The 12,405-nt window shown below is 30.1% G+C and overlaps 3 protein-coding genes across 5 annotated transcripts; 2 read left to right on the plus strand and 1 right to left on the minus strand.

Annotated features, from left to right (window-relative positions):
• Nucleotides 1–1,574: 1,574 nt before the first annotated feature.
• On the minus strand, nt 1,575–2,668 carry LOC119603424. The gene is made up of 3 exons (XM_037955455.1): nt 2,618–2,668; nt 2,475–2,555; nt 1,575–2,416 (listed from the first exon to the last, which is right to left on the minus strand). The coding sequence occupies exons 1-3, from the start codon at nt 2,621–2,623 to the stop codon at nt 1,910–1,912; spliced, it is 594 nt and encodes a 197-aa protein (XP_037811383.1). The 5' UTR covers nt 2,624–2,668; the 3' UTR covers nt 1,575–1,909.
• A 930-nt stretch (nt 2,669–3,598) lies between these two features.
• Nucleotides 3,599–4,953, plus strand: LOC119603416 (transcriptional regulator CRZ1-like). Its single transcript, XM_037955444.1, has 3 exons — nt 3,599–3,722; nt 3,795–3,872; nt 3,931–4,953. Exons 1-3 carry the CDS (start codon nt 3,717–3,719, stop codon nt 4,438–4,440), a joined length of 594 nt encoding a protein of 197 aa, XP_037811372.1. The 5' UTR covers nt 3,599–3,716; the 3' UTR covers nt 4,441–4,953.
• A 425-nt stretch (nt 4,954–5,378) lies between these two features.
• LOC119603413 (centrosomal protein of 131 kDa) lies at nt 5,379–10,985 on the plus strand. 3 transcript variants are annotated; one of them, XM_037955436.1, is made up of 9 exons: nt 5,379–6,076; nt 6,145–8,077; nt 8,131–8,389; nt 8,622–9,042; nt 9,100–9,317; nt 9,400–9,837; nt 9,896–10,189; nt 10,249–10,377; nt 10,852–10,985. In XM_037955436.1, exons 1-9 carry the CDS (start codon nt 6,050–6,052, stop codon nt 10,877–10,879), a joined length of 3,747 nt encoding a protein of 1,248 aa, XP_037811364.1. In that variant the 5' UTR covers nt 5,379–6,049; the 3' UTR covers nt 10,880–10,985. The 3 variants fall into 3 exon arrangements, with proteins under 3 accessions (XP_037811364.1, XP_037811367.1, XP_037811365.1); XM_037955439.1 differs by having other exon boundaries at nt 10,249–10,388; nt 10,852–10,923; XM_037955437.1 differs by lacking the exon at nt 10,852–10,985 and having other exon boundaries at nt 10,249–10,424.
• Nucleotides 10,986–12,405: the final 1,420 nt, after the last annotated feature.

Here is a 12,405-nt window from a genome sequence, read left to right on the forward strand (position 1 = left end):
GTCTGGACTACAGTATAGTCTATAGTCTGGACTGTAGTCTAGTCTATAGTCTGGACTATAGTCTAGTCTATAGTCTGGACTACAGTCTAGTCTATAGTCTGGACTACAGTCTAGACTGTCTAGGTTATACTGTAGCCTACAGTCTAGTCTATACTTCAAGAGGAGTCTAGACTATAGTCTAGTCTGTATCCTAGTCCATAATCTGGACTATAGGCTAGACTATAGTCTAGACTAAAGTCTAGACAAAGGATATTATAAACTTCATACATTTTCTTTATTTCAAACCTTAAAATTTAGCAAAATTTTTATAAAATCATTAAAAAATTAAGGTTTAAATTCGCATAAAAATTCAATCTTTCAGCTACCAACTTCGATTAGACAAGAAACCTGGAAAAACCGCTCCCTAAATTGTTAACAAATACGAAATGACACATGGTACTCTAATTCCAATAGGATTTTATTTTTCTACACCTTCCTAAACAGTTCTCATTAGTTTTATAGAGAGTATTTTTTTAATAATTATTGTCTCGTGATTTTATGAGTGATTACAAAACAATTTATAAAAAAAGGAAAAAAGAAAAAAACATTTCATCAATTTCAACAAAATGTCATACATTTTCTTGTTAGTTATCTAAAAGAAATTATTAAGACATGTTCCATCAATTAATTAATGAACATAAACTTTAATTAGTAGACAAATTTTTAAGGATTTATTATATTTTGAATTTTTACAATTTGTTTTTTTCCCCTACTCGAGTCAAGTAGAAAATAACACCTTGTAAACCATTATTTTTTTTATCAAATTCCCTTTCTACAAAAAAAGTAAAACAAACACTTGTTTACCAACAAAATATTCAATTAACATGACTCTGACATTGACAGTGACGTTTGGCCTGACGGTTTGGCTGTTTGGTTATGTTTTCGTTATCAAAAAGTTATTTTATTTTCTTATTTAAGTTGCTAATCTTGAGTTGTTTTTGTATATTTTGTTTTTAACTATGCTGCAGGTTGCTTGTTTAATTTTTAAGGTTTTTTTTCATTATATTTGTGAATTATATTTCGAGGTTAAGTATTGACTATAAATTTTGTGATTGATTATCTCTTCTGCAATATAACTGTAAATTTATATAAAGTATTATTTACTTATGAAAAAACCTATCAATGCCATGCAGTTTATAACTTTAAGATGCACTGTTAATGTATGGGTGTGGTTTTGAAACAGAAATTTCTAATTGATTGATTAGTACAAATAAAAAGTGAACTTTGTAATGTATGCAGAAGTAATCAGAATAGAACCATAACTTTTAGAATACACTTTTTTTATTTGTATGTATATATATAAAAAATTATATTAAAGCACAATTTTTAAAAGCATAAACCAAACTACACCATTTTTAAACAAAATTTTGAAAAAAAAATCTTAACATGAAAATGTTTCATTTGAAAATGCGTTTTTTTAGTTTTAATAAAATTTCGAAAAATTTTAATAAAATTTAGAAGAAAAATATTTCAAAAAGTTTTTATTTCAAAAACTTTCTATAAAATAAAAAAATTATTTCTTAAAAAACGTGGATTTTAGTAACTATTTCTTTTTAAAAAATAAAAAAATCTCAAAATTGATTGATATATGATTGAAAATAAGTTCTTTCTAGTTCAAATAGAATTAATTCCAAAATAAGTTCTAAACTAAAGTTGACTTTACAATTGGTAATATTCAAAAACTAAACAATCTTCCATAAAACTTTTTTACAACTTTAACTTGAAATGTTCAAATGGTGTAGTGGCTTCCAATAAAATAAACAATTTCGATTAAATAAAAAACATAAAAAACACTTCACCTGTGTAGGCTTTGGGACTCCAGAAAATAATTTCAGTTCCAGCTAAAACTATTCATATCCAATATCCATATTTAACTCGTCAAATTGTCATTCCAATCTTCCTTACTTATATTATGTTGTCTCTTCAAGTGGTTGGTAACTGCTTTACGATTAGTGTATTTTTTCAGGCACAATTTGCAGACATAAGGATAATAGTTTAAATGTCGATTTAGATGAGTTTTTAGGCCGGTAAATGCCATTAAAACCCGATCACACAAATGACATTGAAAAAACCATTTCTTTTTGCCAAAAACATCTAAGCGTGGTTTTCTATGCCACAATTCATTTTCATAGGTTCGATAGAGTCGCGTTAACCACATGGCATCCATATTAGTGAATTCTACCACGACATTAAGTTTTTTCAACGATTCATCTATATTATCAAATAATATTTTAATATTTGTAGCAGGAGGATCAGAGAAAGAGTTTACAAGGTTTACACTAGCTCGTCGTAGACCTCCGATTGGTTGAGCATTTCTAGTTCCAATGTTCGACAACTGCTTGTTGCCATTATTAAGTGTTTGATCTTTGCGGGGAATCTATGTGAAATATAAAAAACTTGTAGCTTTTATATAATTTTTAGCCAAATGACCCCACCTTTTTTCCTAAGCCATTGTTTTGGTCACTTCTGGGGCCTCCTGCATTATTTCTTAATTTCATGTATTGTGATCGCAAAATCTTAATATTAAAGCAATTGTCGTTTAGTAAAGTGTTATATTTTCATTTTTACATTAATTTACCTTCATTTTTTAAATATTTTTTAATAATTTGTCTTTATTTTACACTATTTAATTAATTTCTTTGAAATGTAGAGTTTTTTTACTTTTTTCACTTTTTGTTCGGCGGCATAACGGTTGTTTACATTATTTCCAATATTGCCAATTTTTTTAAATAGAAAAAGCTTCCACAAATTTCTGAGATACCTTGTCAGCGTAATGTTGCCAGACTAATTGTTTAAACTATTTTGCTAAAAATTGAATTTCTAGTGAAACTCTTTAAATTTTCTTCTAGAATAGCTGATTTGTGGAATCCTATACAATATTCAGAAGTATTATTCAAAATTTGCCTCTTTTATTTCTATATCCTACACCACTATTATGGATATTATGCGTTAGTGCTAATGTTTGTTCACTCAAAAATATTGGCTCAGAAAATGACTTATAAACACCAGTATCATGATAAATAACTTCAATGTAAACTAAATCCCTCTACCAACATTTACAAGTATAGGTCCATATTTACCCTTGCCACAAAAAGTAATTTTTTTACCAACAAATTATTAATATATTTCGGAATTAAGACAAAAACAACTTAAAATATTTAATACCACAAATAATCAACATTTTTCACGTAAAACTCACTGGTGTAGGGTATCATATGTTCGACCATGCTCGACTATACATTCTTAATTGTGTATTGTTCAAAATTTACTATAGAGTTGTAATTAATATCTCTTGAATATGTTCAAAGTAGAAAAATTACACACTTTTCATTATTTCAGTGCTTTTCTAAAACAAAAAAATTGGCAACATTATTATTAAAATAAGAAAAACCGTTATACCGCCAACTTAATGGTAAACAAAACAAGATTATTTAATAAGATGATGGCACACGGAAAAGGATTTGTTGCTTTCAAATTACTTTATTAGATATTTGACACTTCTATGACACCGAAATTTGTACAACAACATTCTACAAAAGTGATCAGTACAGCTTTTGTACACATCTACTTAAAAAGGTTGAAAAAAGTTGAGAAAAGAGTAAAAAATTTAGTTAGTGAAAGAAGTTTAGAAAAATTAGTGTAAAATAAAGTAAATTTTTAACAATAAAAACATAAAAATGAGGGTAAGTTAATAATATTATTGGAATTTTTATAATTAATTAAGTTCTACAGAAATTAATTAACTTAATTTATAGATATTAAGATCTCAGTATTTGAAATTAAAAACTAATGCCACAGCAGCAGCCGCAAACAATAAAACTATAGGAAAAAGGGTAAAATGATTAGATATTTATTAAATAAATACGTTTAAAGGTAATTTTCAACACACAGCATCCCACTAGAAGTCAATGCGTAGTTAATAACAAACATCACTTGTCTGCCACCACTTCTACCAACGCTACTTCCCTACGATCTACTAGTCAAGAATTTTCGAATAACACCTCCTCCTCTAACATTGGCATTGGTACAAATATCAAAATTTTATTTGATCATGTAGACGAATCGTTGGATAAGCTCAAAGTTGTGGTAGAATTCACCGATATGGATGCCATGTGGCTGACACGTGTCTATCAAACTTATGAAAATGAATTGTGGCATAAAAAACCACAAAGTGATGATTTTGGCGGCAAGAAAAAATGGTTTTTCTATTGTCATTTATGTGATAATATCTACCATAGATTTTATTCGATTAAAAATCATTTGAATCTACACATGAACTTGTATCCTTACATCTGTAAGCTGTGTTGTATGAAATATACCGGACGTAGTTCCGCCACCAGACACTTGAAGAAAGTACATCGTTTGGCTAAAGAACATTGGAATGATTACTTAACAAGTTAAGAAAATGCAGCGGTAATAGTTTTAGCTGGTACTAAAATTGTTTTTGAGGAGTTTTTTTATTTACAAGATTATTGGATTGGACCGGACACACATAAGTCACAGGTGAACAGTTTTTATTTCTTTATTTTATTACTATTTTCTTGTTAATATTTGTTTTTAAAATTTACATTTTTTATATTACATATTTCTTAATTAATTATTATTTTTTTACCAAAATATTTTTTTTTCAAAATTATTATTTTTTTTAATTGACTTAACCTAACCTATCTTATCAAAATATTTTATTTCAAAATTATTTTTTTAAATTTTTATTTTTTTTTTATTGTTTATAAATATTTTTAAATTTATACATAATTGATTTAAAAGAACAAAAGTTTCATAATGTATTCCAAATTTTTTTTAATTTGATCGAAACATTTTTAAAATTAACATTTCAATTAAGAATTTAATGAATTAGAAGAAAATCGAAATAACAAACTGAATTTATTTTTGAAAATAATGACGATTTAATACTAAAAAAATTAAAAAGTGGAAAATATCAAAAAGAATATTTTTTTTTTAGCAAAAAACAGGGATTTTAGGAAACGTCGAAAAATTTATTAAAATTTTGTTAAAAATTAAAGGATTATTTATTGAAAGTCTAAATTTATAGTAAAAATTTGAACTTTTAGTGAAAAATTAAATTTTTAGTGAAAAAGTGAATTTCAATTAAAAATTTTTTTGAGGTTTTTTTTTTTTTTAAAAATTTGGATTTTATTGACATTTAAAATTTTGAATTTTATGTGAAATTTTGAATTTAATGTAAAAATTTGAATATTATTGAAAATTGGATTTTTAGTGAAAATTTGAATTTTTTGTGAAAATTTGAATTTTTATCGGATTTTAAGTGCGAAATTTAATTTGAAGTGAAGAATTGATTTTTTGGTGAAAAATTATAAAATTATTGTAAAAAATGAAATTCATGGAAGAAAATCGAATTTCTAGTGAAAATTTGAATTCTAAGTGAACTATTAGAATTGAGTTCTAAGAGAAAAAAATGAGTTAATGATTGCTCTCTGGTTTCTTATTCAAAACACCTGTCTTTAAAAACCACACAATCGTCAACAAAAACATAGCAACTGCAGCAATAAAAACAATGAACCGCTTCTACCACCAACCCTTTCCAAACACAAACACTAGGGTGAATAAAAAATGCAGCCTAAAAAACGTCATTGAAAACACAACAGGGTTGTAACTGCCAAAATTTGAAAAATGTAAAATAAAAACAAAAATGCACCTTGCTTGACCATTTCAAAAAGAGTACCACAAAATATGCATAAGAACCGTTAAATCGATAATTTTGTTATTATAAAAAATACAATGATGACGACGTCACACAGGGTAGCAAGGCATATGGCCAAAACAAACCATCAACGCAAGTCCTAGAGAAAGGACGTCTAAAGCAATAGACTGGCAAACTGTTTTATTTTTATACATTTAAAGTAGGACAAGTAAAACTTGCTTAAATATTAAAAAAACAACTCAAATAAATTATTTATAATAGAGAAAGAGTATAATAAAATGGTCAAGGAAAACAAATGACAAATATTAATCCAAATAGTAAATTAGTATGGATTTAAGTTTGAAAGGTTCACAGGTGAGTGGCAGGTTAGACGCATATAAAAGTTGAAATTTTAAATTTATATATTACTGTCTGTTTCCTAGATAAATTTGGTTACACGACAAAAACCTAAACCCAAATACTCATCGCAAATAAATCTTTTAAAACCCTCTACACGCTGTCATTCTCGTCCCCGATCGGCGAGTTTTTTTGAAAGACGTTCTTACACTTCATTGTATTTAAGACCACAATCGGCAGATCCTAAATTTGGTCGAAATTTTGCCAGTCCTTGTGGTTCGTATACAACACAAGATTCGGAGATTACCAATTTGAATTTGAGTAAAAGACAACAGAAAAAGTTTCAATCGGTTTCTTCCTCAAATCTATTGAAATTATTATTAGATGAACCCATAAAGAGATCATGGTTGTGTAAGGATTCTGGCAACAATAGTGAGGGAGATGCCTCGGATTTGAGTTCTTCACGCAAAAGTGGTAGCTATAGTTCTTTGAATAAACCACAGTATAACGAAAGATATATGAGTACGGTAAGAAATCCCACCAGAAAAATATCATCCAACTCCTCATACTCTATGTTAGTTGTTAACAAAGATAAACAAAATAGAGAGGATTACTATAGTTATCATAAAACAGCAGCCAAACCTGATCTTCCAGGTAGAGTATCGTTTTCAAAACCCTCCTCTACACTGCAGCTACCAAGTGATGATAATGATTCTAGTGATTATGAGAATCTAAATACTTATGTGTTACCACAATCGTCAACAAAACAGCAGGAAGATATATCAGCTCCAGGACCCATAAATCCCATAGATTATTCTTTTAAATCAAAAACCTTAGAATCCGCCGCGCCCACTCAACATTTAAACAAGGAATTATCTTCTTTAAGTTTAAAGAAATCGGTACATTTTGGTTCTTCCGCCAATGGTGAAGAAGTTTTAGCAGAAACTTTTGAATATCCCAAGTGTCCTTCGGAAAATTGTTCTTGCAGTACCAGATCTTCTTCTTCGGGTTCTTTACAAGAGTCTCCCAGCCCTAAATGTTATTGTGCTTCGCCCACTTGCAAATACTTAATGGAACCTTATAATAAACTAAACGAACTAGGCCAAGAAATGGCAACTACAAAGGAAACCATAAGCTCAAACACTCCAAGCCCTAAAAACAGTAAAATTTCTTTGGACCTAGTAGAAGCCGAGGAATCGCAAGTTATTAGAGACTATAAAAATGCCGTGGGAGAACAATTGGAAAATTCGGTGGTAAAAAATCTATTGGAAGAAAATCAAACAAAAGCTACCACGAATACAAATTTAAACAATTTTGAATTACCTTCCTATCTAAACAAATATTCAAATCCTACAACAACTGCTGAAGCTTTGGAAAAACCAAATAATTTAACAGAACCCAAAACTCTCAATTCAAATTATAAAACTGAAATAGCCAAAAAAGATTTTCTTAAAATGGACAATAAATTAGAAAGTCCCACAAAGAAAAGCTCCAGTGAAACGGTTATTAATAATTATTTAAAAGTAGCCGGTTCCTCGGCGACCATTATAAGGAAAAAGGAAAATATTAATAATACTAAAACGGAAACTAAGAAAACTATAGCTGCAGCAAATAATTCACTGTCCAAACCAAAACCCAAAACTACTTCCATAGCTACTCTAACACAAAATAATATCAAAAAAGCCAAAAGTTTTGGAAATTTAAGAGAGGATTCCAATTTGCACGAATTCAATATAGATAAAATCGATACTTGGATGTCTATGCATGAGCAAACTTCACAAGCTATAAGCACTAGGACAGCTTTAAATCAACACACTTCCCTGGATGAATCTTTTGAGAAATTTACCCAAGAAACTCTAGAAGCCATGTCGGCTTTAGATCCCGAGGAAGAGGAAGAAGAGGAGGAGGATGAAGAAGATGGAAAAAATTCAGAAAAATCTATGGATCAATCGCAAGATGATTCTACTTATGATGAAATTGTATCGGTTATTAAGGAAATAGAGGAAGATAAAAAGAAGGGTAAGTTTACAATAGTTTTTCATTCAAATTTTTAAACCATTTTAATATTCTAGATAACTTAGCTGAACGTGTTAATTCCGAAATGAACTTAAAATTAAGCACCACTCCTAGTATAGGAACACCTCATAGTCCTCCGGAAACTGCAAAAACTAAAGAGTCTCCTGATAAATATAAAGATATTTTAAGTTATCTGGATAATGTGGAGGACAGTTGCGAGAAAACTTTAATGGAAACCCGACGTTCTATGCCAGATACCAATCGTAGCGAAGTGGAATTTGTGGTAGAGCCCGATATAGCAGAGGATGTGCCCAAGTAGGTTTTCTTACTTAAATTACTGAATTAGAAACTAAACTAGAACTGAACTAGAACTGAACTAGAACTGAACTAGAACTGAACTAGAACTGAACTAGAACTGAACTAGAACTGAACTAGAACTGAACTAGAACTGAACTAGAACTGAACTAGAACTGAACTTGAATTGAACTAGAACTGAACAAGAACTAGATTTTTTCCATTATTTAACTTCTGTTTTTTTTCTTAATAGACTTTCTGATTTATTAATGCTGCCTAATCACCAATTAGCACGACGTGTTATATCTCTCAGTTTAAGAGCCAATGAACTAGCCAATGCGGTGCAATTGTCCAAGGAACATGTCATAAAAGTACGCACTGAGAAACAAAAGAGCATTCGCTCGGAAAAATCAAATGCCGCCAATCGTATGAAAGAACAAAAGAAGCACTATGAAGCCATAGTCAAAAGGCATCAGGGTTTCATAGAGCAATTGTTGAAGGATAAAGGTTCTTTGTGTGAAAAAGTGGCAGCTCTTACCAGGCGTTTAGAAAGTCAAAATCAAGCTTGGGAACATAAACTGGAGACAGAGATAACCCGTGTCAAAGAGAACACAATGGCGGGAGAGAAAATACGACGGGAAAGATGGGTTAGAGAGAATACTAAGAAAATTAAGGTGGGTAAAGGAAATATAAATATTTGGTAACAAATGAATTTTTATTCTAAATTACAGGAACTAACGGTTAAAGGTTTAGAGGCGGAAATTAATAAAATGAATTGTAATCATCAAAAAGAAATAACCGAATTGAAAAGAGCTCACCAGCAGCAATTGTTGGATGCTTTGGAAGAGGAACGTTTGAAACATGAGCAAATAGAGAAAACTATAAGAGAGTCTTGTGCCCAGGATCGAGAGTCTATCATAAGTAAAGAAAGAAATGCTATAAGAGAAAGGTGAGAGGACATGTTTATATACATGTGAGAGCTCTTTTTCTTAGTTTTAGAACATTGATTGAAAATTGATCATTTCCCTTAGATTCGAGCGCCAACTGGAGGAGGAACGTAATTCCTTTGATGAACAAAAGCAAAAGTTAATGGAGGAGCATCAGTTGGAAAAACAACGTTTACAGAATGAATTAAAGCAAAAAGAAGTGGAGTTGCAAACAAAACGATCCGAATGGCAGCAAGAAAAAGATGCTGAAATGGAACAAGCCATTTCCGAACTACAGGATAAAATGTCCAAACAAGAAGAAAAATTCCTCAATCGTCTCAATACAATGGAAAAACAATATGAGGCAGATTTCGAGATTTGGAAAACTGAATATGAAAATAAATGCAAAGTGCAACAAGTGGAAAAGGAAAATAATATACGTCAGCATTATCGCAACGAGAGAGATCGACAGATTGATGCTATAGTGCAAAGAATGGATGCAGAGGCTTTGAAAAATAATGAAGAATTTGAAAATAAAATAAGGTGAATATTTTGTTAAGAAATATTTATTATTAAGTTTGTATAATGTTTGATTTTGCAGCCGTTTGCGTGAAAAATACGAAAAAGATTTGCAAGAGTTGGAAAGTGTAGAGAAGTCTGTAAGAGAAAAATATGCTGAGACAAGAAGTAAATTAGCCGAGTCTGATGCTCAAGCTAGAAACTTCCAAGCTGAAATTAAACAATTGCAATTAGAACTGGAACATAGTAAAAAGATGTGCTCTGAATTTCTAACGGAACGTGATCAATTAAGAGAAAATTTACGCTCCGAAATACAAAATGAAGTGCAGTCTTTGAAACAAGAACGTGATCAAGAAATACAAAAGATTCATAAAAGGTGTGTTTTCATATTTAAGCAAAATAGTTGCTAGATTTAATGAATTTCAATAATTTTAGAGTCCAACAAGCTATTGAGAAAAAGGATGCTACCATTGATATTTTACAAAAAGAAAATGGCGCTTTAAGAGAACGATGCTTAAAATTAGAGGCTGTTATCAGACAGCAGCGCAAGGACTATTGTGTCAAGTAATTAAAACGTAAAAAAGGGAAATTTTAAATTTTCTAAAAACAACGTTAATTTCTATGAAGAAAATTATAATAAAATATTTAACTAAAATTATTAAAGCTTTAATTAACAATTTAATAATTTTGGAAATTTTTTAAAAGAAACCGGAATATAACGTTTAAATTTACTTAAATGAACAGCTTTATCTACTGTGAAAACTTTTAAACGAATTCCTCCTTAAAGTATGCTTAGCTAAACATTATAGAGTAGATAAAGCAGTTTATTTGACAAAAATGAGTCGTTTATTTGCTTTAGTGAGAGAGAATAGAGAATTATTTGTTGCTGTTTTGAGTGAATTTATTAGTTTTTATTTTATAACAGTAACCCAGCAAATAATTTATGTTTATTCTTTAAGAAATTTATTTGTTTTATTAAATTTAAAATTTGAAAGTGTAAATCTTAGACAATATTAAAAAGTTATTCTTTACTTTTAGGGCTCAAGACTGGAATTGTTTAATTTAAAGTATGAGAGACATAAATGACTGTTTAAGGAATTTAGAACCTGCTATGAATGATGATGTTTTTGTAAATATATAGAAATCAACATTATAAGGTTTTCAAGTCAAAATATCAGGTATGTTTTTGATAATTAGTTTTTGCATGAAATCAAACATTTTAAGTTTTATAACGTCGTGTAGATGAGGATAATGCCTCTAATGTATATTATAATCTAAATACTAATTTACTACATGAAACTTTAAAAGAGAAACCTCAAGATTTAATAGACCAGACCACATAAATCTTATAGATTTCAAATTAAAACCCTAATGGGGGCCAGTTAACAACAACAGGATAGATTTTACCGGTCCTACTTGTCCCAATTTTAGCCGAAACTTTATAAACTGAACAAATAAGACCTTGAAATGTCAAAATCTAAAGGAGACCAGAAACAAATATTGTCTGGATTATAGTCTAGTCTATAGCCTGAATTATAGTCTGGACTATAGTCTAGTTTATAGTCTGGACTATATTCTAGTCTATAGTTTGGACTATAGTCTAGTCTATAGTCTGGACTAAAGTCTAGTCTATAGTCTGCACTATAGTCTAGTCTAGTCTATACTATAGTCTAGTCTATAGTCTACTATAGTCAAGTCTATAGTCTGGACTATAGTCTGGACTGTAGAATGGATTATAGTCTGGACTATAGTCTTTAGTCTGAAGTATAATCTAGTCTGGGCTATAGACTGCACTATAGTCTGGAATATAGTCTAGTCTATAGTCTGGACAACTGGATAGATTTTACCTGTCTATTATCTAGTCTATAGTCTGGACTTTAGTTTAGTCTATAGCCTAGACTATAGTCGATAGTCTGGCCTATAGTCTTGTCTTATATTCTGTACTATATTCTTGTCTAAGTCTAGTCCATAGCCTGGACAATAGTCTAGAGCATAGTCTGGACTATAGTATAGTCTATAGTCTGGACTATAGTTTAGTCTATAGTCTGGAATATAGTTTAGTCTATAGTCTGGACTATAGCCTAGTCTACAGTCTGGTCTGTAGTATAGTGTGGACTATAGTTAGGACTATGGTCTAGCCAATAGTTTGGACTATGGTCTAGCCTATAGTCTGGACTATTGTCTACTCTATCTATAGTCAATAGTCTGGCCTATAGTCTAGTCTTATATTCTGTACTATATTCTTGTCTAAATCTAGTCCATAGCCTGGACAATAGTCAAGTCTATAGTCTGGACTATAGTCTAGCCTATAGTCTGGACTATTGTCTAGTCTATAGCACGAACTATAGTCTAGTCTATTGTCTGGACTATAGTTTGGAGTTAACGGTCCACAATTTCACCTAGTGCCCACACAAGTGGCCACCTTGGTTCTTCTACTTTTTAGTAAAAATCTGATTTTTACCAAAAATAAGATTTTGTTATATAATGTTTGTTGGGTTCTTTCTGTCTAAATACCAGTGTTGCCTCTTTGTCACCAAATAATGGATTTTCATTTCCAATTTGAGTTTAAAGTTTTTTATTTTTAATTTTATA

Source organism: Lucilia sericata, unplaced genomic scaffold (assembly GCF_015586225.1).
Source record: "Lucilia sericata isolate MDLA Ls3-8-SP2 unplaced genomic scaffold, ASM1558622v1 Contig000306F_arrow, whole genome shotgun sequence".
NCBI lineage: Eukaryota > Metazoa > Arthropoda > Insecta > Diptera > Calliphoridae > Lucilia > Lucilia sericata.